This window comes from Euphorbia lathyris, chromosome 4 (assembly GCF_963576675.1).
Source record: "Euphorbia lathyris chromosome 4, ddEupLath1.1, whole genome shotgun sequence".
Taxonomy (NCBI): Eukaryota; Viridiplantae; Streptophyta; class Magnoliopsida; order Malpighiales; family Euphorbiaceae; genus Euphorbia; species Euphorbia lathyris.
The window spans coordinates 96,632,083-96,659,590 of record NC_088913.1 but is presented as its reverse complement, the minus strand read 5'-3'; the positions used below and the strand labels follow the sequence as shown (position 1 = coordinate 96,659,590).

The 27,508-nt window shown below is 37.8% G+C and overlaps 1 protein-coding gene across 4 annotated transcripts; it reads right to left on the bottom strand.

Moving 5' to 3' along the window:
* Positions 1 to 228: 228 nt before the first annotated feature.
* Positions 229 to 27,090, bottom strand: LOC136225839 (uncharacterized). 4 transcript variants are annotated; one of them, XM_066013961.1, is made up of 21 exons: positions 26,933 to 27,087; positions 26,355 to 26,476; positions 24,570 to 25,380; positions 24,236 to 24,439; positions 24,051 to 24,112; positions 22,546 to 23,008; positions 21,945 to 22,145; positions 19,745 to 20,000; positions 18,564 to 18,804; positions 17,815 to 17,984; positions 11,748 to 12,308; positions 10,120 to 10,286; positions 8,521 to 8,737; positions 8,206 to 8,406; positions 7,512 to 7,628; positions 6,905 to 7,147; positions 5,825 to 6,026; positions 4,781 to 4,980; positions 2,906 to 3,057; positions 2,248 to 2,512; positions 229 to 938 (listed from the first exon to the last, which is right to left on the bottom strand). In XM_066013961.1, exons 3-21 carry the CDS (start codon positions 25,376 to 25,378, stop codon positions 681 to 683), a joined length of 4,989 nt encoding a protein of 1,662 aa, XP_065870033.1. In that variant the 5' UTR covers positions 25,379 to 25,380; positions 26,355 to 26,476; positions 26,933 to 27,087; the 3' UTR covers positions 229 to 680. The 4 variants fall into 4 exon arrangements, with proteins under 4 accessions (XP_065870033.1, XP_065870031.1, XP_065870032.1 ...); XM_066013959.1 differs by lacking the exon at positions 26,355 to 26,476 and having other exon boundaries at positions 26,933 to 27,090; XM_066013960.1 differs by lacking the exon at positions 26,355 to 26,476 and having other exon boundaries at positions 24,570 to 25,510; positions 26,933 to 27,088.
* Between the last annotated feature and the right edge of the window lie 418 nt (positions 27,091 to 27,508).

The window sequence follows — 27,508 nt, the reverse complement described above, 5'->3', positions numbered from 1 at the left end:
CACTCCTTCATTTGGAAAAAGGGCGTTGTGGACATTTCGTTACATTCAACATCTATAAACACACCATAACATCATCCAAGTAAATGATCGTATTCTCATCTCTCTCTACATACTTTCTCTCTCTATTATTCTCTCACTGGCTTAATTGTCGGAGTATTTTCAGGAACCGTTTCCAACCAACCTGCAGTATTCAATCACAATTTGAGATAAAAAGATGACACAAGGAAATTAATGACCCTACAATTTAAATTGGTTCTTTTTTTTTTTTTTTTTTGTTACAACAGAGTTCTTATATTAATTCCATATCACTTGAAAGACCCTCAATTCATATTTGGACACGTGTGTTATGACCCCACTGAATAAATAAAATAGTGGAACCTCTTATAATATATATGTGTCCGTATTACACATGTCAAAATATGTATGGAAGATCATCCATTTGACATGGAGAATCGGATGCTTCTAATAATTTCCCGTTACAATGGCCATTTTGGCATTTTTGGTATACACAAGAAGAAGCTAATTCTATTCTAACAGTTACAGGACTATACAAAACTGTGGTGAGAGAGAAGCTGAGCAGAATAATACAAAACAGCTGCTCGTCGGATGTTTTTTCTTGCCGATCTATTAGATGTTTTGCGCTTGTTTCGGGGAGAAAAAATAACGATAAACATAAAAAATTATGATGAATTCTCCTTCAGTCTCCTCTCAGCTGCGATAGCAGCAGCCGTAGCAGGAGGCAAATGTCTTAGACTTTCAGTTGGTTCTTCTTCGTCCCTTTCCGGAACTCCTGATGTTGCTACGGTCGCGAATAAGGATTCGACATCTTTCAACGTCAAAAGCGGCTGATCCTGATTCTTTGTGTTACCACTTATGAAGCTACTGCTGTTTCTGCTTCTGTTTAGTTTATATATGCTCTCTTCCACTGTGTTCTTCACCTTAAATCACCAAAAAAAAAAAAGACGGATCTTTAATGCGAGTGTGTGATCTTTAAATATGAGTTTTTCCTAGGAAGCACGGACACCGACATTTAAAAAAAATACGAGACACAGATACGGAAGGGACGTGAATTTATATATGTAGATATATATAACATTCATTAGTCATTATAACCATAAATAACATCTATAATAAGTCATTAATTCATCGAAAAGAAACATTTAGGTTAAAGAATTTATTAGTCCCTACATTTTTATATAACATACTATTTAGTCATTATATTCTAATAATACACCGTTTAATCTTTAACTTTTGTTCTATTAAACTGTTAAGTCCCTCAAATTTTTGTATTATATGTAGAGACTAAAACTGTTGAATACAACAAAATTTAAATACTAAACTATGGCCCTGTTTGGTAAAGAGTTTTTTGGGGTAAAATTAAAGGTTTTCCACTTTAGAGGTTTTAACTAGTCAAACCTCTAATAGTGGTGTTTGGTGAAGAGAGGTTTGAAAGAGCTTATTGCATCCAAAAAGCTAATTTTGAAAAAGCTGGTTTTAGTAGCTTTTTCAATTAGCTTATTCCCCATCTATTTTTAAGGACATTTTTACCCCTAATTACTACCCATTAACTCCAAATAAAGGCTTTACCAAGTCCTTATTTGTCATTCTACACAAACCACTGTTAGCAATCAACTAAGTTTTACTAAACAAACTGCTAATGTAATCAGCTAACAACTATTTGCCAAACAGGGCTATGTATTATTAAAATAGGAGCACTAAACAGTATGTTAGGTAAAAATGTAGGAACTAATAAAGTATTTACCCAAACATTTAATACTTCAAACTATTTAAACTACCAAAAATGGGACGACTGCTATATTCTTTTCATTAGATTTTGATTTCTTTTTTTATTAGGGTTTTATTTTATTTTTGTATATATCAAACCATCTTTTTTGTAAAATAAAAAAAATACTCGTATATTCTAGTTAATTAACTTAGAATCCGTATCCCCGAAGTGTTCCAAAGTGTCCCTATTAAAAAAGAAAAGAAAAAAAGGGGACACTTATTTTGGAGTGTCGGATACATGTCCCAAAGTGTCCCACGAGTGTCGGGAGTATCCGACACTCATATGTTAACCTCCTAGAAGTGTAGGTGCTTCCTAGGTTGATACATGTCCCAAAGTGTCCCAGGAGTGTCGGGAGTATCTGACACGCATTCGTTAACCTCCTAGAAGTGTGGGTGCTTCCTAGGTTTTTCGAGATGAATTTTCAAGCAATGCAAATGAAATGAGGCAGCACAAGCACTTACTATAAAACGATGGACAAGCGTCTTATGTTCCTGGCCAATTCGGTGTACTCGGCTGATTGCCTGAGCTTCTGCTGCAGGATTAAGTAATGGCTCAACCAGAACAACATGCTGTGCTTCTAACAAATTAAGCCCATTTGCTCCATGCTGGATTAACAGCATTAGAACTTGTATGGATCTTGGTGCTTCTTTCTCGCCTCGCTTTTTTCGAGCCTGTGTCGGACTGCTGTTCTGTCCCCTAAATTGGCTGATGCCAATATGAGCTTTCCTACACTCACAAAGCCACAAAAATGAAGCCCATAAATGACAAGATCAACTCAAGTTCAAAAATTTCTATTTGTTTTTCAATTATTTTGGTTACATGTAAAACACTTTATGATTACCGGAATTTTTTCACATACCGAACAATTCCAATTTGAAAATGGAAGTTTTTTTTTATCTGCAAATTTCCCAATCTCTTATGTTGTATCAAAGTTGTCCAATAAAGACTGAAGTGAGCACTTTGATACAACAAATTTCCCAATCGTAAAAGCAGCTTTCCTAGCTTTTCCAGCTTTTAAGAAAAGCAATTTTGTATTTAGGGAACGCTTCTTTTAGGGTCTGGGAAAACAATACCATATTACGTAATCAAGGATGCTTAACAAATTATATATCCTTTTACCTGCCTCCTTTCATCCGGATATATGTGATGCCATTAGCATTGAAAGCATGTTCCAACACATCAAGAACATCATTCCAACTTGAAAAAACCAGAACTTTTGCTTCAGGATCTGCAGATTTGATCCACAAGATTCTTCTAGTGACTGCTCCAATCTTCAATTTTCCCACATGCCCAAAACATGCAAAACATGCGAAAAGAGAACAGTTAAAATGAGTTATTCTATAGCAGAATATGAAGCCTCTTTGTACATAAAAAACATAAGGATAAGGTCTAAATTTGACCCTAACGTTTTTCAGGAAAGTGCAAATTTAGCCCTAACGTACTTAATGGATCAAATTTGTCATGGAACCAATTAAACTAAAAGCTTAAGCTAATAGTTAAGGCATAATTCACCCCGCATGCCCATTGGGCTTACAACGTGCACAACTCAGGCCCATTTAGCCCCTATGTTACCAAAAATTTAACAAGGCTTGTTTTACTCTATGAAGCACGGACTCGGGTGCGGACACGGGTGCGGACACGGCAAACGGTATTTTTAGAAAATATGAGACACGGGTGCGGCGGGACATGGCAAATTTTTTATATATAATTATATATATATTAGATATAAAATATATAAAAAAATTGTTAAATCACAAATAAGTAGATGGAATTGGAAACAAAAGAAGTAAGAGAAAGATTTATCACAGAAGAATCGCGACGATTCCTAAATCGCAGAAGAAGATGGAATTGGAAAACAGAGAATCGCAGAAGGAGATGGAATTGGAAAACAGAGAGTACAAATCGCAGAAGAAGAGATGGAATTGGGAAAAAACCCCTAAACTTTTACATATTGCCGTGTCCCGCCGTGTCCGATCCGTGTCCCGCCGTGCCCCCGCCGAGTCCCGTGTCCGGCGAGTCCGACACGGCCACGGCGACCCGGGGAAGAGTCCGTGCTTCATAGGTTTTACTGTTATTTAACGAGATAAGGTACCAAAATGAACTCAGTGTTTTTGGGGAAGTACCAATTTAGCCCCAATGTACAAGATATCACTCAACGTTTGTAAAATGGTACCAATTTAGGCCTGTGGGTAACGGAACTTGGGGCTGAATTGGTACCATTTAACAAACGTTAAAGTGTCAACTTCCATTGCGCAGGATTAAATTGGTACCATTTCACAAATGTTGAGCATAAAATGGTGTTTTTTTTGTAAGTTGGGGCTAAATTGGTACTTCTCCGAAAACTTTGGAGCCATTTTGGTACCACCTTTTATTTAACTATCACATCGGACATTCCAAAATCAATTAATCTAAAACATTTAATTGTATCAGTAACACAGTTACAACAAAATCTGTTAAAATGCTAAAAACCAAGTCTACCGCATATAATTAATCATAAAAATTTGTCAAAGTGCCTAAAATGTTTAATATGTTACTAAAAAAGTTAGAAAAAACCAACCAAAAATCTACGAAACTACTTCAGTTTATTGACAAACTTGTTTGTAAGGTTCGACATGACAATCAACTAAGTAACACCAGTCCGTTCAAATTTTCCATTAGATAAGGCTAAAATTGACTGTCCGCCACATATAAATTAATCACAAAAATTTGTCAAAGTCTCTAAAATGTCTAATATGTTACTAAAATAGTTACAAATAACCAACCAAAAATCTACAAAACTACTTCAGTTTATCGACAAATTTGTTTAGAAAATCCGATATGACAGTCAAATAACTATCACACCAGTCCGTTCAAATTTTCTATTAGACAAGGCTAAAATTGATCTTGCTTGAAAACGTTAAGGTTAAATTTGAACAATTTCATATGTTCAAGCCGAATTTGCACTTTCCAAAAACGTTAGGATCAATAGGCGATAATGCAATGAATAAATGATACCTTTGTTCCATATGAACCTTGAACGCTCAAAGATGCTTCACATATTTCATAATCTTTGACTGTGACAGCTGAATGACAAGATTTGTCTTTTCTATCATCTGCGTAAGCAATGTTCCCAAAATCTGTATGTTGCCGACACGTCGGACACATCACCCATTTGCGTTGGAACTTATCATGCTGCTCAGTCAAAGCAAAGAAACCTAAGAATGATCATAAAATGGAAACTGGCTCAGGGTTAACATTGAAAACAAAACGCAAAGCACGCGCCTGAGGGACACGAGGCGCAGAAAACAAAAAAAAATATATACTTAATTACTAGTTAAAGCATATCAATATTTGATTTCTATATCACTAATACTCTATTACTTTATTCAAAAAAAAAAAAAAAAAAAAAAAAAAAAACTCTATTACTAATTATAACATAAACTAAGAACATAATTATGAAGACAAAACCGCATGTAAACATAATACTAAATGTCAAAAACACCAAGTTCATACTTCATAGAAACATTAACATATATTTAATGTCTCTTAACCTTTTAAGTACCTAACTAATGTTGTCAAATTAATAACAATTCATTGTGTCGCAGTTTCTTCTGTTTCTGTGTGTTGTATTTTCTGTTTGAATGGAGACTATTCTTTACGTGACTCTACTCTTAATCCCTCTCTAGTCTTTGTATATTTACGTCCCTTGATATTTTTATTTAGATCAAGAGTTAAGATTAAGTATATTTAAATTAGATTAGTGCTTGCTTGAGATTATTCAACCATTTGTTTTACACAAAATATTAAAAAAAAAACAAAAAAAAAAAATCCTAGTGAAAACAGAACACGTTATTGAAGCGCGCCTTGACTCACGCTCCGAAGCCCATGCAAGACCCTTTTAAACTGCCTAGCCTTGTGCAATCAAGGCTGAGCCTTGCGTAAGGCGTGCCTTTAACAACTATAATTTCATCAATCTGTATACCTTCTTCCTTTTATTCTCCATGCATAGCTTATATGGCATTCCGAAAACAATAATGAAACTAGTAATGCCCAACTTACATTTACAGCAAGTAAAATGGCCACACTGAAAAACCATCTTTTGATTGTCAAGCTTTTCATGACAGATTGGACAAGCTTCTTCATCAGCCTTAGGTATGTCTTCACTTGTCTTCTCTGTAGATGATGGCATAATAGCCATTTCTTGAGTTACTGCGGAATCATTTGAACTTTCTGATGGCTTCTGTTTGGATGATATCAAACCCTGAAAATATTATACATTAAGAACAATGAAAACCAAGGCGATATCACATTTTCAATTTAACGAAACTTAAAGGGTTACAATTTTTTTTTTTTTGCAATTTCTGTTTAGCAATTCTGGCAATTATAGGGTTCACCAACATTTGAAATTGAATTCACAAGAATGGAAAGACAATAATTCTTTAACTTGTTCTGTTTTTCCATTGTCCAAACTCGGCCCATTAGACACGGGTCTAGGCATTGCCAAGCGAATATCCGGACCCATGAACAGGTCTATATGAAACTTATCCTAAAACCTACTAATACTAATTTAAGCTTCATGTATATAGAATTAACCTCAACAAATGATATATAAAATCCAATTAAGGATTGTTTAATTTAATCTTATTACTGTAGTCATATTTTATGGCGTCATTTTTGGTTAACAACGATTATGTCAAACAATTGAGGATACTAATTTGGGTTGGATTGCATTGCAGGTGCTTGACTAGTTTTTGTTATGAATGCGGGAAAAACGATGTCGTTGCAAAGGAACAATATTTCATAAATGCATCACCTTATTTTTCAGTGTAGTATATCTTGTTTTTCAGTGGTTTTTTTTTCCTGTGTCGTATTTTTATAGAATCTAACCAACATTCTAAGCAAAAGTTCGCAAGTAGTTCTGCTTTTGCATGCTCCAAAACTTGGCATTTTATAATACTAAAATCTTCACATACTTCTTTTACAATAATTTATAGCGATTTTGCAAAAGGCTGAGCAAAATTTCAAAACATTATGTTGCAAGAAGAGAGATAATTTCAAAAGGCAGCTACTGAACAGGAGCTACCATATTCTACTAAGATAGTTATTTATATACCGGATTTTGAAAGGTTGAGTGAGTACCTCCAAGTAACGAAGCCTTCCTTTTATACGCGACAAGAGGTTCAAGGAAATGAACTTCTCATTGGACTGAAGCACGCTAGCAGACTCTAGTTCATGTGAAGCTAAAGCATCAATCGAGTTATCATTTTCATCTTCTTGTAGGTGTAAGCGTGATGTTGCCATCTTAATTTCATCATGAGCACGCAGAAGTTGAGCTTGAGCAACTGCTAAGGACCTGGCATTACTGTATTCCTTCCTCATGGCCTTCACAGAGTAAATCAAAATTTATCGAAAAGAATTAAACATCATCACATGTTTAACAATATAGGAAGCTAGTATGCAACATTGTTGCCGATTTTAGTCATATCAAGGGAGTGCTGTTTTGCTAATTGCTAGTAGAAAAAAGGATTAAAGCCTTATTTGGCCACTATGCTATTCAAAATTTTGCCTTTTACACCCTGTGCTATGATTTGGTGACATTTGCCCCCTGAGGTATACAAATTGGTGACATTTAGCCCATCTATGGATGGAAAGTTGAGGGAGTTGTTAATTCTTGCCAGCTGTCACGATTTCGACACGGGCAAAATGAGGCTTTAATCCTAGAAAAAATGAATAAAACCACACATACCTCCAGAATGTTTATCTGCTTACTGGCTGCTGAGATTCCCTCCTTTCCCAACTGAATTTTGCTGTAGTTCCTTATGACTCCAAGAACAACCTCCAATTCAGAGGGTGATTTTGAGACCTACCAAATTAACACGATTAATAAAAGAACTACAAGTAATATGCCAGATTGTGAGATCCTGGAAGTATATGCAATAAACAACACCAAAAACAATGACAACACAGATGATTTCCCAAAAGAAATAAGATTGACAATGTTCTGTACATGGGGGCACAATCTCACTGAGCAAACCATGAAAAGAAAATGAAAAGTTCGTTAAGATGTATGTAGAGTTGATATATTCCTTTGCATTCAATCACGAATTCCTGCAAAGTCAAATGATTCCTTGTTTCTATATTTAAGAGGCCTCTCCATATCTTAAACTAAGTTTTTACTCTGGATGTAAGTCAAGGATTTGCTGATTTTCATGGAAGAATTCAAAGTATTCCTTTAATAATTATGATAATATTTAACAACACCATGTAGATAATTGATGACCAGTCATTATTGTCTCATTATTCAATATTTGAAACAATAAATTTCATTCTCTGACCTGGAAAATTCAGGCTCATTTTGTTGGATGTCATAAGCAATGCCAAGAAAAAGATAAATTACTTGCAGAAAACAAATTTTGTTAGGCCTCTTGAGATGAACTTACCACGACTCTGTCTCCCACATCTCTTTTCTTTGACGCTTCATTAACATCAGAAGATGACATTGAATTTTTATTTGGCCCGGATAAATTCCAGTAGAAACGATTGAGAGCAGAGTTCTTTTTCTGTAGATCAACTGCCTCTTCAGCAGATGTAATGACCTCTCCATGTGACTTGTTAAGACGAAACAGTCTAGCCTCATAATCCTGATGAAAGAAAGGAAAATTATGAAGATCAACACTCTTCCTCTAGTTCTTTTTCGACTATCGAGCATACTAAACATCCAAATATCAAACTAATAAGGCAGTTCAGCAGCAAACCTTAAATAGTTCCTCTAGTTCGCAATGTATACACATGGGCCCATCATCAGTAGCTTGGCAACTTCGACAATACCTCACACGTTCTATATCATCTTCTTTTGGTTTCTCCATTGTCTGATCGATATCCAGAAGGCGGTCAATTAATGTTTGTCTAGAGGTCTCGAGTTGGTCCATACGAGTCTGTATATGGTACTTTAAAGCACTAATGCTTCGGAAACTGGAGTTGACAAAATGAAGTGCAATTACTAAAAGGAAAAAGGAAACAAACGCTTATGTATACTAGCTTCTCCGTAAAATCACAAAACTGGTGAACAGATCAAAGAATTCATCTTTTGTGCATTTATTGACCTTCAACGTTATATATAATAACATTTTTGTTTCATCTCCAGCAAAAATATACCTCAATCACTTACTTAATTGGTGATATAAATGTACCTTCGACTTATGCTTCGTGCTTTTGGCTCTAAATCATTTGCAAGCTCAAGATAAAACTAATACAACTACATATTTAAGTGAATTATAGAGGTCTTCTGTTTATTCTATTTAATCTTGGGTGAATCATGTTCTGATTACTAAGGAAATTTTCTTACAGAGGAAAAGCCAATCAACTGCAGGGGACATGGTAACCTCCAAGACTAATCAAAACAAGGATTAGAAAAATAAATTAGAAGCAAAAGAAGGAAATGATAAAAAAACATGAACTCTAGTAATCTAAGTCATCCTATTAATTGCGGAGCCGAACTCGTAAAATAACCACAAAAATCACCAAGTCACATTGTAAACCAAAGGATAAGAACTAATTCCTAAAAATGCAGGAATCATGAAGCTAGTCAAATACTCTGAAAATAAAAAGCATTTCAAAAGATCTCAACTATAAACCATTAGTAGTCTCCAAGGAATCAAGAGTCTAAAGTCCTACACTGGATCATGTCAATATCATAGTCGTTAAAGGCGCAAGGAGCTAAGGGATCCTGGAGCCTAGGCTCAAGGCACCGCAAAAGAAAAAATATATATATCTATTACTAGTTAAAGCATGTCAATATTTGATATCAATATTACTAATACTCTATTACTAGTTAAAGCATAAACCAAAAAACACACTTATGACCACACAAACAAGACAAAACCACATAAAAATATAATATTAAATGTCAAAAACACCAAGTAAAGTTCATACTTCATAGAGACATTAACATAAAACAGTAAAAAAAAAAAAAACCCTTGTGAAAACAGTATGTGTTACTATTCTTGTTTATATCTCTTGATATTCTTATTTAGATCAAGCGTTGAGATTAAGTTTATTTAAATTAGATTAGTGGTTGAGATTAATCAACCATTTGTTTTATACAAAACAGTAAAAATAAATAAATAAACCCTAGTGAAAACAGTACATGTTATTGAGGCGTGCCTTGACTCAGGCTCCGAAGCCCAGGCGAAAGCCTTTTAAATTGTGCCTCGCCTTGTGCAATCAAGGCTCACTACCTTAAGCCTTGCGTAAAGCGCGTTTTTAACAACTATGGTCAATATGTTATGCTAGGGTGGTAGGCATCCATATATCCTATAAAATATGTTATGCTAGAGTGAAAGACAGATGCTGACCTGGATGGTATTCTGGATGACCTCAAATTGTTTAGAGTTTCTGATACAGCGTCTTCAATTTTTCTTATCAAGTCCCTTGAGAAGTCACTGTTCAGCTCAGCGTGACTAAGAGCATCCAACCACCATGTTGTATGCTGATTTTCTCGCTCATTAAATGCAGAACAAACCTTCAAAAGAATATGAATATTTATTACACTCAGATCGTTCAAAAGAAATAAGTGAAAATGGAGGGTGGGAGATAATAAAAAAGTGATCCAACATGTTTCGTGCTGCACTCACAAATACCTGAAGGCCTGAGTCAGTTACGGATCCAGGATTCAGTGCCACGGGGTGCTTGTGGTGATGTCTCGTGATTTATGGGTGCTAAATTGTATTTTTTTGGTGTTTTTACATAAAAAATTAAAGCCTTATACACAATTTCCACAGAATTTTCGGCATTTTCTGATAACCAGCGGGTGCTCAAGCGCCCCCCTGGATCCGTCCCTGGGCTGAGTGCAGGTGTAACCCAAAAACAACTCTAGCCAGAATATTAGGCTTATGGTGTTTCATAGAGTGAACAACTCAAACAACACGAGAAAATTTGAATATGAACTGATCCTAAAATGCAAGAGGTTCTACCCTGCATCCTACAGCTTCTATGAGGAGAGAGAATCCATAGTGCCGTGCGATTTGAAAAATTGAGCAATGTCTGCTTAAAGGTTTATGCATAGTTGTTAAATGCACACCAAGGCACTAAGGGGTTGTGGACCCTAGGCTCAAGGCGCGTGCCTGAGGAACATGGCGCACAGAAAATAAAATAAAATATATATATAACCTATTACTAGTTACAGCATATCAATATTTATCAGGTAGAGGCTATGCTTACTTTGTTTTTTCCACCATTAGATGAACTTTGTCAACTTTCACCATCATCCAATGGTGGAAAAAACAAAGTAAGCATAGAAGGCACTATACTAATAGTATTACTAGATGCAGCATAAAACAAAAAACACACTTATGACCACACAAACAAGACAAAACCATATAAAAACATAATACTAAATGTCAAAAACACCAAGTTAAGTCCATACTTCATAGAGACATTAACATATACTTAACGTCTTAACCTAAGTACCTCATTAATGCTACTAAACTAATAACCATTCATTGTCTTGTCTCTTATATTCTTATTTAGATCAAGGGTAAAGATCAAGTTTATTTAAATTAGATTAGTGGTTGAGATTAATCAACCATTTGTTTTACACAAAACAGTAAAAAAAGAAAAAAGCCCTAGTGAAAACAGTATATGTTACTGAGGCGCACCTTGACTCAGGCTCCGAAGCCCATGCGAGGTGCACAAGGTGAGGGCCTTTTAGACTGCACCTCACCTTTGCGCAATCAAGGCTCACTACCTTGAGCCTTGCACGCCTTTAACAACTACAGGTTTATGCTTTATGGCTAGAGGAACGGCCACTCAGGAGGAGTGTATCTGCAAAGTGGTACTCTATGTGTGAATCCATGGGTTGCATTACACAGAGAGCAGAGACAATAATTTGCATTCTGCAGCAACACATATTGATAGCAATCACAGCATACACGTATTCTTTACTCGATGCAATATACCAAACGTTAGCATGGAGGATGCGTACCTGCATATGCGACTTTTTGAAGTCTTGTTGAGCCATAGAAAGCTTCGCAGTAAACACAGATAGGTATTTCTGTTTTAGTTCCGCACATGATGCCCTCAAAGATTGATCACTGAATAACACACTAGATTTATCATCCCCTCCCTTGCAACCATTTAAATGAAGAAATATATTCCCAGCATCAGCAGTGAAATCTGAATTGTCCTCTCCATTAACTTTTTGCCTCTTTACAGCCTTTATATCAGAGTCTTCTTCAACACTGTGTATCTTAGAGGTATTTTCGAGATTCGGTTGCAACTTCTTTTCTTGTGAGGAGAGTGGGGATGCATAGTTGGTAACCATTGGAAGTATTTCAGCAAGGTTATGATTAATGTGAATATTCAACAATGGGTCTAGGCGGAAATTGTTGGAGTGCTCTTCAGTTAGAGTCAATGCTTCTTTGTACAATAATACAGCTTGAGAAAATTTTTGCTCGATTATAGCTATTCCAGCAAGTGCATTTAAAGCAACAACCAGCTTCCTGAGAGCTTCCTCACCTTCTATCTTGGTCTTACTAATAAGGACCTGCATAAGAAAGTCCCCGTGAATAAGAAGTAATAGCTAAAAGTTCCTGAAGACATAGTTATTAAAGGCACCCACGCATTAAGGCACAGGGGTCCTGGATCCATATAGCGCCAAAGCGACACAAGGTGCATTAACAAAAATATAATCTATAAAACTATAAAGGGTAAATAATTTATTAGTCTTTATATGTTTACTTAAAACACTATTTAGTACTCTTATTTGAATAATACACTGTTTAGTCCCTCAAAATAATTTAATTATTAAATTTTAAATCAAAATGTTATCAATACTTGTCGTAATGCCTTGAATCTGTATTACACACTACGACAGGAAGCAACGGGGTCTCGCTGCGCGGTCGGCGAGTCGGGGGTCCAGGGGGGCGATGTGCCTCCTGGCCTGGGGTCCGGGGGACAAAGTCGCCCCCGGCCCGACGGTATATCTTGTTTCCTATTCGGATTAGTATTGGCTTTCGGTTTTCTACTTGGAAGCGACATCGTGGGGTCCAAGTCGGATTAGGTTAGATTGAGTACTATAAATACTCTATTATGTAAACCCTAATTTGTAATCTGATTTCCGCCTCCTTAATAAAAGCTATTCTCCTTCTGCCCGTGGATTAGCCAACATAACATTGGTGAACCACGTAAAATCTGTGTTTCGCTTTTCCGTTTATTTATCTTTCGCTAAATCCGCACAACAATACTAAACTATGACAACATTCTGTTTGTACACATTCAACTTTTCCAAAATCTCTCCTTACTCTGCCACCTGTACTTTAGGGGTTAATAGGTCGATTTAAACAAGTTCAGGGTAAATAGGACATTTCAAAAGTATAAGGCAGTTAAATTTGTTGGACAAGTTGAGAGGCCTAAAGTTGTATTAGGCCTTGTTTAAGTGTTTATTACTGTTTGTATACGTGCATTATCATAATAATTGTATACATCTGTGAAAAAAAAATTGTTTGTATAAACATAGAACAAACATAGTGCAAACCTAGTAGTGACAGTATGAAGTACAGACATTGTGGAATCAATCAAATATCAATTCTCATTCTGTTTGTAGTATACACGTGCACAATAATTGAATGAAAACGCAACTCTATTTGTACAAACATAGTACAAAGTACAAACGCAATGGAATAAATCAAATACCAATTTAGAGTCAGAGCACAGAGACTAGAACTAAACAGTAAACAGAAGCGGAAGTTTATTAGATCATTGTGTTGTCAGTTGTGTGCGGCTCTGACTCTTACTCTTCCAATTCAAACGTGTGCCTTTTGTTTTCTTTCTTTGTTTCTTTCAAGGGTGAATATAAACTTACAATAAAACATTTAAAAGCCCTAAATACATACATATGCCACCGTGCGCGCCTCTGATCTATGTGCCTTGTGTCACGGGCGGAGATTTGGCCGTAGGCAAATCTCAGCCCGTGGCATGGACCAAGGTGTTAATATGGGCACAACAAAGGCATCGCAGAAGGTTTGCGGCAGAATTGTGGAAAATCTGGCCATCGGCGGGGAATTGCGGCAGCGGCAGGAAGATCGGGCCCGTGGAGAATGTCCATGCCAATTCTCCCAAATGGGGCAACTTTCCCCGCATGATCCAAAGGCTATAGGCTTAATATATCCTATAAGGAATCTCCCTAAAAGAGTAGAACAAACGGGAACCTCAAGACGTACCTTTGGAATATTTGTGGTGTATGGGGCTTTTGTATGTCTGGCGGCAGCAGGACCCGAGTTGGTATAAGACACACTATAGGGGGGGACAGGGTCTCATGCGTCGGATCTCCGCCAACCCCTGGGCCAGTTGTCGGGACTGGTTTAAGTGATCCACCCTAGTCCACTAGGGACTAGGAGAGTCGGGCATCCGGCCTTCGGGAAGGGAGGCGGATGTCTCCGTTTGGGTGGAATCCCGGCGGACACTTTGGGTGGGCCCATAGTGCGAGTTGTTTCTATGTCGAGGTTTAACCACAATAAACCCCCCCGGGACGGATTACGGATATATGAATTGACGGAATGCCTTCGGTAAAAAGGGGATAGACCCCTTCGGATGGTGTTGGCTGGCCGAGACTCGGGGAAACCTCGGCGCCACACGGGGCATTGGCTAGGCCTTCGGATGGTGACGGACAATATTTTTACGATGCTTTTAACTGAGATTATTGTGGGATGCTTTTCGAACTAATGTAAAGCCCGTGGGTTGCCAGGGCCATATTGTGAAACTTTTACCCAATTTGTGGGAATGCGGAAATGACCAACGGGAATAAATGATACAAGATACTACCCCTTTAAGTGGGGGAGAGTCCGTAAGCGGATTGTCGGAATCGGGATGAGACGAAGTGTCGCAAGAATGGACTGTTGGGTCCTGGTTTGACGAAGTAGGATGTTGGGTAGTCCGAATTTCGGCCTACCAGGATTCAATGGAAAATTGCTTGTGCCTTCTCGGGTAATCGGAAAAACTCGTTAATGAGTTACGGATAAATCGGAAACTATCCATACGGTGAAAATTGACGGTAATACGGAAGATATGTATATCAGATGGGCATTATTGCCTCGTCTATCATTACGAAAGATAGACTTTGGAAGTGGCCGTGGGAATCGGGTGGAATATTTGAGTGGGATATTCAGTGGCCTCGTAGGGCCTTATTTGACCTAAGAAGGTCGTGAAATCATGTTGCGTGAACTCGGTTGACCCAAGGTGGTCCTATAATGGAATGTGCGGATTTCTATGCCCCGGGGCCCAGACGGAAAAGTGGAAATGTTGTGAATTTGGCCATGATCACTCGAGTAAATTATTGGCGGGGGCCAATTTGTGAATATATAAAGGCAGAGGCCTGTTTGAAATCAGGGTCGGGGGTACCCTTGTTGTGCGACTATGAATGTATCGAGGGGATGCCCGAGATAATTCGTAGATCTTTGTCCGAGTTTGTAGTGAGCTCTGTGGAGGGGACGCCCAAAACATCTCATGTACGAACCGGACGTGTGTTTGGTGCCGGTATTAAAGTGATGATGTGAGCTTTGAGGAAACCATAAGAGGAAGCCTTTTGGAGGGCGGAGCTAAACCAAAGTCTAACCCAGGATCGTGCATTCCTTCAAACTCAACGAAGGAGCAATCCTCGAGCCTAATGAGGCACACATGGAAGGAAGCGGAATGGTGTGACGAATCCTCGCGTCGAATAGAAATGATGGAGCCTCAATAACAAAATGAACGTAGTTTTGCATGTTGGAAGCCCAACTAGCTTGACGAATTCGAGAAGTCTCAACAACAGACAAGATATGTTCTAGACAGAATGCGTTTCGTGCAGGATGCAGTTTCACGTAGAAAATGGTTTTAGTGTAAGAATATATTGAATGCAAGACATATTGTTGTACAAAATGTGTTTTATGCAGGTACTTTTAACTCTAGGAAGCTCGAGACAGGCGAGCACATTGAGCCAACGAGTCCGATGATTAAGAAGTTAACAAGCAAAAGTTTTAGCAAACTGGGAACATCCCCAACCAGATAAGAAGCAGTCTACTAATGAGCTGAAACGTGAGAACGAGCTTAATCAAAGGTTTGACGGAGGAAGAGTGTAAGACGATCGATGGAAAAACCCCGGGGTTTTTAGTGCTGGCTTTCAAGGCTGGGGGTTTTAATGCAGGGTTTTAGTTCTGGCTTTCAATGCTGGGGGATTTAATGCTGGGTTTCAAGTTCGACTACGAACTCTTCCGAGCGAGATGGCGAGGTAGCCCAAAACGATAACAATTGGAGGCAGAACCAAGGGTGGTAACTTTTATATTAATTTGACGTTATAATATTTTCTTGATGAATTATTTCCTTTATTATGGAAGTTTTGTGAATGTTGGTGATCGTACTTTCACTCGCGTAATTCCCACGTTAATCGTGTATAGAAATACCAACATTCACAAAACTTTTTCAAAATAATACGGTGTGCTAGTGTTTGTTTTGCAAGATGCTATTAGCAGAGCGATTGCGAAGTTGTGTTCGTCGACAATCGTCGAGAATGCGATAAAGTAACAATCAGGAGCATGTCTTGAGTCCGATAGCTATGGAGAGGTGGATCGGCAGTTGGGAATTGTGATGTCAGTTGGAAATTGATTCGATGGTTGGACCAAGTTGGTATTCAGGTTTGTCATCGGTGTTCCAAACCCCTTTCTCCCCTATCGCTGAGGGCAGCGATACCTCAAGTGGGGGAGGGGGAATGGACCCGTAAGGGCCTTGGATGTAAGTATAATATAAGGATAATCCCTATGTGGACCGTAAATATAAAGATATAATCGTATAAGATATGGAATACTCGGATAAATGATATTAGAAACACTAGAAGAAATTTTTCACATTTTTCAAACTTTGACGAATTTTCTTTTTTGTTGCTGTTATTGGGGAAGTATAATCTTTCAAGTGCAGTGGCTAGAGTTCTTCATCAATTGAAGATTTGGCAAGCTGCGGAATGGTGGTTGGAATCGAATCAAAGTTTTCAAAGGGTAAAGGTCGGAGAACTCGAAGCAAGTTGAGTTAAGTGTGGATAAAGAAGTCGCGGTCGATTATTGCAGAAGCTGGATCGTTGTTCTGGGTGAAACGATGTTCACCTTTCGAATCCATCAACGAGGTCGTTGATAATCCAAGTGGGGGAGAGTGTCACGGGCGGAGATTTGGCCGTAGGCAAATCTCAGCCCATGGCATGGACCAAGGTGTTAATATGGGCACAACAAAGGCATCGCAGAAGGTTTGCGGCAGAATTGTGGAAAATCTGGCCATCGGCGGGGAATTGAGGCAGCGGCAGGAAGATCGGGCCCGTGGAGAATGTCCATGCCAATTCTCCCAAATGGGGCAACTTTCCCCGCATGATCCAAAGGCTATAGGCTTAATATATCCTATAAGGAATCTCCCTAAACGAGTAGAACAAACGGGAACCTCAAGACGTACCTTTAGAATATTTGTGGTGTATGGGGCTTTTGTATGTCTGGCGGCAGCAGGACCCGAGTTGGTATAAGACACACTATAGGGGGGGACAGGGTCTCAGGCGTCGGATCTCCGCCAACCCCTGGGCCAGTTGTCGGGACTGGTTTAAGTGATCCACCCTAGTCCACTAGGGACTAGGAGAGTCGGGCATCCGGCCTTCGGGAAGGGAGGCGGATGTCTCCGTTCGGGTGGAATCCCGGCGGACACTTTGGGTGGGCCCATAGTGCGAGTTGTTTCTATGTCGAGGTTTAACCACAATAAACCCCCCGGGACGGATTACGGATATATGAATTGACGGAATGCCTTCGGTAAAAAGGGGATAGACCCCTTCGGATGGTGTTGGCTGGCCGAGACTCGGGGAAACCTCGGCGCCACACGGGGCATTGGCTAGGCCTTCGGATGTGCCCCGTGACACCTTGGCGCACAAAGGCGCGCGCAGTCACCATGGATGGTGGTGAGGCGCTAGGCCTGGAGCCTTTGGTGCACCTCAGGCGCACGCGCCATTAATGACTATGCCTGAAGAAAATACAAATTTACATATTCTAACCTACCATTAATATTTCTTCCATAGTCATCGGAGATTGTTGCATAGAACGCAGCCCCGAGCTTCCCACTTGAGGGTGGCAGCAGGCTTGCCGAAGCTTCAAGAGTGAGTTAAGTAGCTTTGCAGCTTCTGAATGAGTGATGAAAGTATCAGCTGAAGCATCAGAATGCAGACAACCTGGTAGCAAAATGCACAAAAATATTAGAAAACTAGAATTCAATGGTTATAGGGTAAATTACACCCATAGCCCTGAACTTTGCACTTACTTTCATTATGGGCCCTCAACTTACACTTTACTAACATAATGACCTCCTTTAACGTTGACCACGTCAAAATGATCAATGATGATCTCAAAATGAAAAAAATTCAAGAATTAAAGTTGTTTAGAACCATATTTCCCATGGAACCGTAGTTTTTAATTTTCCAAATCACAATTTTTGGATATTTTTCTCTCTAAACAACCACTTTCTCTCTCCTAACCAAACAACACCTAAATGACCTCAAAACCAAAAAAGTTCAGGAATTAAAGTTGCTCAGAGTATCATTTCTACCAGTTTTATAATGGGAGGTTTACCTGCTTTTAGAGTGATCATACTGATCAACGTCAAAAGGGTCCATTATGTTAGTAAAGTGTAAGTAAAGGGGCCATAATGATCGATTCTGAAGTTCATGGGCCATAATGAAAGTAAGTGCAAAGTTCAGGGGCCATGGGTGTAATTACCTAATGGTTATGAGGGTGCAGACAATATTAACAACCTGGGACGTTTCTTTTGAGAATATCATCTTTCAAACTTTCAACAACTTCACGGGCATAACTCACACAAGTTTCATGCTGTCTCTGGTAAAAGTGCTCCTCGACTGCCGAAAGGGTAAGCCAGGAGATACACTCTTCCTGAGGAGGGAGCTGCAACTCATCTGCAACATGTAATTTTGAAGAACGCCACATGATTTGTTTGAAAAATTTATGAGTAAACTCCATAGCTCCAGCATCTCTCCTCTGTCAAGGTTGAGCTAAAATATGAAATTTGCACAAAATACAAAATACGGAAAAAAAAAAAAAAGCACCTCAAAGTTGAATCAGAACTAAGGAAGTAGAGGCCAACAAAACATCAGAGCCTGGGTTATACATGAAGGCGCGCGCCAAAATACACAGTTGTCAACCAAAGCACAAAAAATCATTTAACCATTGTATGTTTTGCAGAGAATAATTAACCATTTTTAGGAAAATAAAATATCTTCAACTTTTTATCTTTAATTGGAAAACTGGAAAATGAGCTTTGCACAGAATCAAGGGCTTGGAAAAAAAATTAAGGGTCCGTATTTTTGTTTTAATTCAAGTATTAGAATATAATGAAAAGTTGCTTTAAATTATATTTAAGATCAGTGGCGGAACCAGGATTCCAAATGAGCCGGGCTCAAATATTAATAACTAAATTTTCATAACTACATAAAACTTCAAGCATGCTGAAAATTACTCGAAAGCAAGCAGATATGTATATAAAACAAAAACAAGATGTTCTAGAGAACATGTCTCAGAAGCCACAAGAAAGGGAAGGCAAAGAGGCAAGATTAAATTCTTTTTTTTTTCTCTGTTTTAATAAATAAAACAGCGTCGTTTCTCCGTTATTCTATTTTAATAGAAAAAATAAAAATAATTACAATTAGGTTATCTTCTTCCTCACATCAGCTCCATACCACAGCAGAGCAGTCTACCTTAATTACAGGGGGGCTCTCCGCTAGCCCCCTTGGTTCTGGCCCTGTTTAGGATACTTTGACTATTATCTTATTTTCCTTTGAATTATTTTCTTTTACAGACCTAGACCTAAACATTACAAAACAAGGAAAATGGTTGTGGTGAAAAAAATAGAGCGTTAATATTAAAATCATGTCCATCAAACCACCAAGCAAAACTAGATCTGCGAGAGAGTTTCATTCACCTCATATGGATCTCTTATAACATCAGTCCACCACCGAGAAACATTGAAAGGGCTAGCTTTAAGGAACCTTAGAAGTCCATATAAGTCATCAAGCTTGCGTTGGATCGGGGTCCCTGTAATACACCAGCGGTGCTTAGCAGATAAGCGAAGAGCCATTTCTGTTGCAGCAGCAAAATTACTCTCCACCATTTGAGCCTCATCCAAGCAAACCCTCCACCAAAATATTCTGGTCAGAAGAGTTGGAGCTACAGGGTACCTGCAACAATGTGTCCATAGATTATGTTGACTAAGTAATGAGTTTACCTATTTAAAACAAATTAGGTTAAAATATGTGAACCCGAATATCTCCGTTAAAAGAAACAAAAATTCATAGATGTCATCATTGAAATCCAATCAATCTTAGTGATCATGTTGTGAAACAATCTATATGTATTACATACATAAAAGAAAGGGTAAATTACACCCATGACCCCTAAACTTTTCACACACTTCCATTATGGCCCCTAAACTTCAAAACCTAAAACGTTGATCACTCCAATAGCAGGTAACCCTCCATTATATAATCGGTAGAAATGGTATTCTGAACAACTTTAAGTCTTCAATTTTTTGGTTTTGAGATCATTTACATGTTGTTTGGTTAGGAGAGAGAAAGTGGTTGTTTAGAGAGAAATATCAAAAAAATTGTGATTTGGAAAATTAAAACGGTGGTTCCATGGGAAATATGGTTCTAAACAACTTTAATCATTAGATTTTTCATTTTGAGATCACCATTGGTCATTTTGACGTGGTCAACGTTAAAAGGGGCTATTGTCTTAGTAAAATGTAAAAGTCCAAGGGCCATAATGTTCGATTTTGAAGTTTAATGGCCATAAGGAAAGTACGTGTAAAGTTCAAGGGCCAAGGGTGTAATTTACCCATAAAAGAAAAGACATCAAAAGTTAATACAGAACTGGAAAATTTAACACTTAAACTTTAATTGAACAAGACAAAAACAACAACAAAGCCTTAGTCCCGAAATGATTTGGGTCGGCTAACATGAACCATCATATAAAACCGTGAAATCAAGTCGTGTCGGCGACATAAATTCTCTCCCTCCACTACCATATTTTCCTCAATCCCCAATAAACTTATATCACTCTCTATCACCCTCTTCCAAGTTTGTTTAGGTCTTCCCCTACCCCTCACCATTACATCCCTTTGCCACTCTTCAGTCCTCCTAACCGGCGCATCAAGCGCTCGTCTTACATGGCCAAACCACCTTAGTCTAATTGAACAATAAAATAGAAAAATCATAAGATCAGCTCCTTGAACTCAAAAGAAAAAGAAAATCCATCTAAGAGTTCAGGGGCTATAATTTATTAAACAATTATTTTTAATTTTAATAAATTAAGTGTATTGTATAATACGTCAAAACAGAAGTTGAGATGTTCACTACACTTCCCCTAAAAGTTCAGGGGCTTTATTATGAATTTTTCCCTTAAAATAAGGATGAAGGTTTCCAGCTATAATGTCAATTAGTTTGCATACTTTTTCTAATTCAAGTATCAATGAAAATTATCTAAGTAATATCACTTATAAGAAAGAGATTTCTAGTTTCTAGTTTAGTAAGACATAATGTAAATTAAGTTTGCATACTTGTATACATATTCATTACTCTCATGATTGATATTTGTCAGATATTAGTACGAATTGGGTCTTAACTAGCTTAAGCTTTTGTTCAATTGGTTCCATAACATGTAGGGCTGTAAATGAGCCGAGCCGCTCATAAACCCCTCGGCGTTCGGCTCTACAAAAGCTCGACCGTGTTCAGCTAGATTCATAAACAAACCGAGCTTGAGCACGGCGAAAGCTCGCGAGCAAGGTTCATGAACAAGCTCGATTACAATGTTCATGAACATGCTCGTAAGCAAGCTTGGTTCAAATTTTTTTAACAATAGTATCTGTATCTCTATAAAGAGGGAAATGTAAAACTATGTAGTTTTGTGTGAAATTTTAGTTTTATAGGTTTCAAAACTATTTGTGTTAAAGAAATTTCAAATGAACATAATTAATGAGCTGTTCGCAAGCAAATTCATGAACAAAATTAACGAACTGCTAGTACTATGAAATTTATGATGTAAACAACAGAAAAGATGAGCCATTTCTTTAAGCAAAGATAACCACTTGTACATAAACAACAAATCAGAAGGTTTGTAAGAACCTCTTTTGGAATCTCAGACAATGTCGATCGCCTTCATGCCTATCAGAGTCGTGTGACAAATCCTCTTTGAGCACATCATATGTTGTCAATACAATATCTGCACTGATAAGTTCACTAATATCCACCGCAGATGTATTTGAACGAGATATATCCCGTACACCTTCGTATACACACGTTTTCAAGGAACCCGGACGTGTATGACTAAGAAAACAGATTAAGATAATCAAGTCAGTATAACAGTCTGATGCATTAGAAGAATATTGCATAGTTAGTAACATAATTGGCAACTGATCACACTTATTTTGGAGTATCGGGTTCGTGTCCTGGGAGTGTCGGAGTGTCCGACACTCGTACTTTAACCTCCTAGAAGTTTCGGTGCTTCCTAGTTTGTAATACATCAAGACGCGTTATATGATTGAGTAGGGAAAAACAAATGCAGGCAAAAAAACACATCCAAAGGAATTGTTGCCAACATTGAAAGGTACATAGTAGATACAAGTTTTCAGTAACTTAAAGTAAATAACCGTTGTAATAAAATTGCATAATCTATATTAAATATTGATACTTAAAATGCACGAAATCAATAAAGTAAAAGCTATACCGTGAAATTTCGGCATGCCACTGAGGCAATATAGGAGTTGGGCAGATAATAAGAGTGGCGCCAGTCGTTATTGGAGAGTCAGTAGCTTGTATCAATTCAGAGCACATCGGACAAATGTGCTCCCCATCTGTTTCAGTAAACTTGACCGTGGTTCTCTTTCTATCTTTCTGCACTTCAAGTGTTGATTTCTTCTTCTTCCCCTTAGCCGAATAACCAACACAATCAGCGTGTTGCCAAGCATCGCAAGTGTCACACTGTACCCACAATCCTTTATATTTATTACTTTCGCTCACTGCTCCACATATGCACTCAACACGTTCTCTTTTTAATCTCTTAAGAGGAACTTTATGATTAACAGCATCTTCCCGTGCCTTATCCATGATGATTTCATCTTCAATTGCAGACTTCCGATGAGCAAATAGGCAAGCAAGCACTTCAACGGTCTTACCCATACCCATCTCATCTGAGCTAGTCATAAAGGATAAATGTTATCAGATTATGTGCAACTGCAGCTCAAATCTCACAAATCCGTCTTATCATCTCTTGTTATATTACGATTTTAGGATATGCTTAAGTTTCAGTTTTAATGTTATCAATCTCTAGATATGTCAATAAGCTAAACCTTCATTTTTTTCCAAGGTAGATTACACCCATGGCCACTGAACTTTACTATTTTCACTGTATGACCACTAAACTTCAAAACGTAACATAAAAGTCATTCAACTTTACAAATTTTAACATTATGGCCACTAAACTTTAACTAACGCCTCAAAATGACGGTTAACAACCTCAAAATGGAAATGTTCAAGAATTAAAGTTATTTAGAATTAGAACGACATTTACCATGAAAACACATTTTTTATTTTCAAAATCATCATCTCTAGAGCTTTCTCTCTCTAAAATTTCAATGTCCCTCTCCTAACCAAACAAGCACCTAAAATAACCTCAAAACGAAAATTTTGAAGAATTAAAGTTGCTTAGAATATCATTAATTCTTAGAACTTTTTATTTTGAGGTCGTCAACAGTCATTTTGAGGCGTTGATTGAAATTTAATAGTCATAAAGTTGAGTGGCTTTTATGTTATGTTTTGAAGTTTAGTGGTCATACAGTGAAAATGAGTAAAGTTCAGTGGCCATGGGTGTAATTTACCCTATTTTTCCAGGATGAACAACATGGTTAAGAAAGGAGCCTATCTTTTGTATATACTTGCAAAACCCTAATTCTTCCCACATTTAAAATCAAGTTTTAAAGTTCAAAAAACGTATCACTAGAACAGCAAGAACTTATACAACAAGAGCTTGCATAATTCTCAGCAGTCAAAACATTATTAACCCTTATTCATACAGGTTCAGTTTCTCAAAGAGGTGAAATGGCTTCATTATCCTTTAAAAAAAACTCCCTAATTCATGAAGTTTTAACTTAGCATAAAAATGCGTGTAAGGAAATTACAAGGTTATCGCCAAACATGACATAAATGGAGCGCAAAGCATAGTAGTGGACGTACCAGCTAGAATCCCACCAAAGATATTTGATGAAGAGAACTCTGGACATAACGAAACATTGCCACTGAAAACAAATTATAAAATTAGAGAGCCTATTAAATATAATTAGCATTTGGAGAGAGGCCGGAGGTGGTTTTGTAACGAGAATCAAGACTTTTACCATCCATGCCGAGTCACTCAACCATACCTGAATGGATTATAGAACATTGTTGAACAATTGTCAAGAAAATCCACCAATATGCATAAGGGAGAAGATTGAGCTTTTTCCTTTTCATCTGAATTTTTTAATTCTCCTTTCTCTCGTTGTAACATCCAGTAAGCTGCACGCCGTTGATACAGTCTCAACTCAGGGAGCAAGTCAGGCAGGTCATCATCAAGCGTAGGATCGGATCTGCACCAAAAGTATAATAAAAACATAACTCATTGTACATGCTTGACTAAACAATCTCTTGAAATGCATATTGTTATTTTGGGGGCAAGTTAATCATGAATTGATTTGATAACAAATAACACACACTCACTTTGATGGTTTAATGGCTTCATAAAACGCAGCAACATCGAACCGCGCACGTTTCCTAGCGTTGGAGGTGTCATCTTCTATATCTGCAACCGAGTTGATTTCCATAGTACTTCCATACCTTGCCTCTGAAGTCGTTACTTCTGGTCGCAACCAAGACATTACATTCATCATGCTCTTCTTCCATAATTGTCTGGTATTATCTAGAAGGGACTCACAAGCGTCAAAAGCTTTCTCGAGTATCTCCACTCTAATTCTGAGAGACGTCATCTCCTCCAAGCAATTAAACTCCAGAACTGGTCTTAATGTCAAAAACTTCATACTTATCAAGTGAACAAGACCAACAATACCCTCATCAGTTCCATCCAAAATACCAGAGCAAATTACTGATTGCATTTCCTTATCTTCAACAATAGATTTCTCAATGAATTCCAGAAATATATCACTGGAGGATAACGGCCAATGACCCATCCTAATATGATTGAGAACAAACTCATCTACATTGTACACCCGAAACCTTAGAGAATACTTAGACTCCTGATAAAACTCTAAATTCATTCTGAAATTAGAATACCCTTCTCTTAAATTTAAATCATTCAACACGACTTCAGATATATCACGGTGCTCATTTGCTCCCCAATGACTCCTATCAACTTCCACGTAAAACGGTATATCAACAACAACAGATTCACCCTTTTCTGCAGAGTTAGTTTCAGATGCTTTCAGCTTATCTGGTTCTGCTTCCACAGCATCATTGTTCGCTATACTTAAGCCACCAGAACGAAGCGGGCGGGCTTGCTTTCTTCTACCCATCACTAAAACATATGCATTACATAGAAAATTTGCATATTAACACCAGAATTATGAATTACGGGTCAAAATGGCCTCTGAAGTTGGAGTCAGGGTCAGTTTAGCTCAAATCAAAGTTTAGGTATCAACACAGCCCTGAAATTGGCAAAAATTGACAAATTAGCCCAAAAGCAATCAACTTTAATACCTACAACTTTATCAAATTTAGGCTAATTTGTCAAGTTTTGCCGATTGGGGATTGAGTTGATACCTAAACTTCTATTTCCAATAAACTGACAACTTGAGAGGCCATTTTGATTCTTAATTCCCAGAATTATAAACCAGAGGCCAACTATATAACAACTAAAACAAGCAGGCTCACACAGAAACCCACAAAACAGATAGGTAGAAAATGAAAAGCAATTACATTGTTCTGAAAATGGGAGAAATAATAGAGAACGATATGAACTGCTGAATGTAAATTAAATTGAGTAAACAGTTTAACTTCTGAAATGTTAACAAGGCAAAAACTACAACATTGAAAATAGTCAATTAAGAATCAGAAAACAATAGCAGAGCACGATATAGCAGTGATTAAATGCAGAAAGCTTACCTTTCTGTGGAAGAAGTAATATTGACAAATTGGCAAAAATCGAACTTTAGGTATCAACACAGCCCGAAATTGGCAAAAATTGACAAATTAGCCCAAAAGCAATCAGTTTTAATACCTAAAAGTTTGTCGAATTTGGGCTAATTTGTCAAGTTTTGCCAACTTAGGGTTTGAGCTGATACCTAAAACTTCTATTTGTGCTAAAATGACAACTTGAGAGGCCATTTTGATTCTTAATTCCTAGAATTATAAAGCAGAGGCTAACTATATAACAACTGAAAAAAGCAGGCTCACAGAGAAACCCACAAAACACATACAAGCTACAGAATGGAAAGCAATTACATAGTTCTGAAGAAAATGGGAGAAATAATAGAGAACGATATGAAGTACCAAATACAAATTCAGTAAACAGCTTAACTTCCCAAATGTTGACAAGGCAAAAACTACAACATGCCCTCTGAAGTTGGCATGGTCAATTTAGCTCAAATCGAACATTACATATCAACTCAGCCCTGAAATTGGCAAAAATTGACAAATTAGTCCAAAAACAATCAGTTTTAATAACTCAAATTTGGACTAATTTGTCAAATTTTGCCCACTTATGGATTGAGCTGATACCTAAACTTCCCTTTGCCCTAAACTGACAACTGGAGAGGCCATTTTGATTCTTAATTCGCAGAATTATAAACCAGAGGCCAACTATATAACAAAAAAAAAAAAAAAGCAGACTCATACAGAAACCCACAAAACACATACAAGCTACAGAATGGAAAGCAATTACATAGTTCTGAAGAAAATGGGAGAAATAATAGAGAACGATATGAACTGCCGAATGTAAATTCAGTAAACAGCTTAACTTCCCAAATGTTAACAAAGAAAAAACTACAACATTGAAAATACACAAAGAAGAAATGGAAACCAATACCAGAGCATGATATAGCAGTGATTAAACGCAGAAAGCAGCTTACCGTTTTATGAAAGAAGTTATAGAATTGCTCGATTTGGAGAAGAATTTGCTAAGAATTGAAGATTTTTAGTCTGTAAGCAAGCTCAACGAACAAAAGAAAATCAAGAAGCTCAACAAATAAAAGACGAGGAGCATGGCTTCTCTTCTGCTCCCTGACCACTTCCGAGGACGCGAATATAAATCACGCGCGAGTGGGCGAGTTGTATAAATGGCAATGTTCTCAAGCCCGGACCGAACCGGACCGGCCGGTCGGACTGGTTCGACCGGGAACCGGACAGCAGTCCGGTCCGAGCTTGACTGGTTCGATGGAGGCTCTAAAAACCGGTGTGAACTGGCAGTGGCCCGGTTCGACCGGCGGTCAAACCGGGAACCGGCCAACCCGGTTCACACCGGTTTTGACTCTAAAAAAAAATTTAATTTAATTAATGAAAATAAATTAATTAAAGGGGTAAAAATAGCAAAAAAAAAAAAAAAAAAAAAAAAAAAAGCAAAAGGAGTCTGGGCTAAGAGAGCTCATTTCGGTGTGGCATTCGCGTCGCCCACGTCGTGCGGGTGCGCTCCTAACCGATGGTGGAAC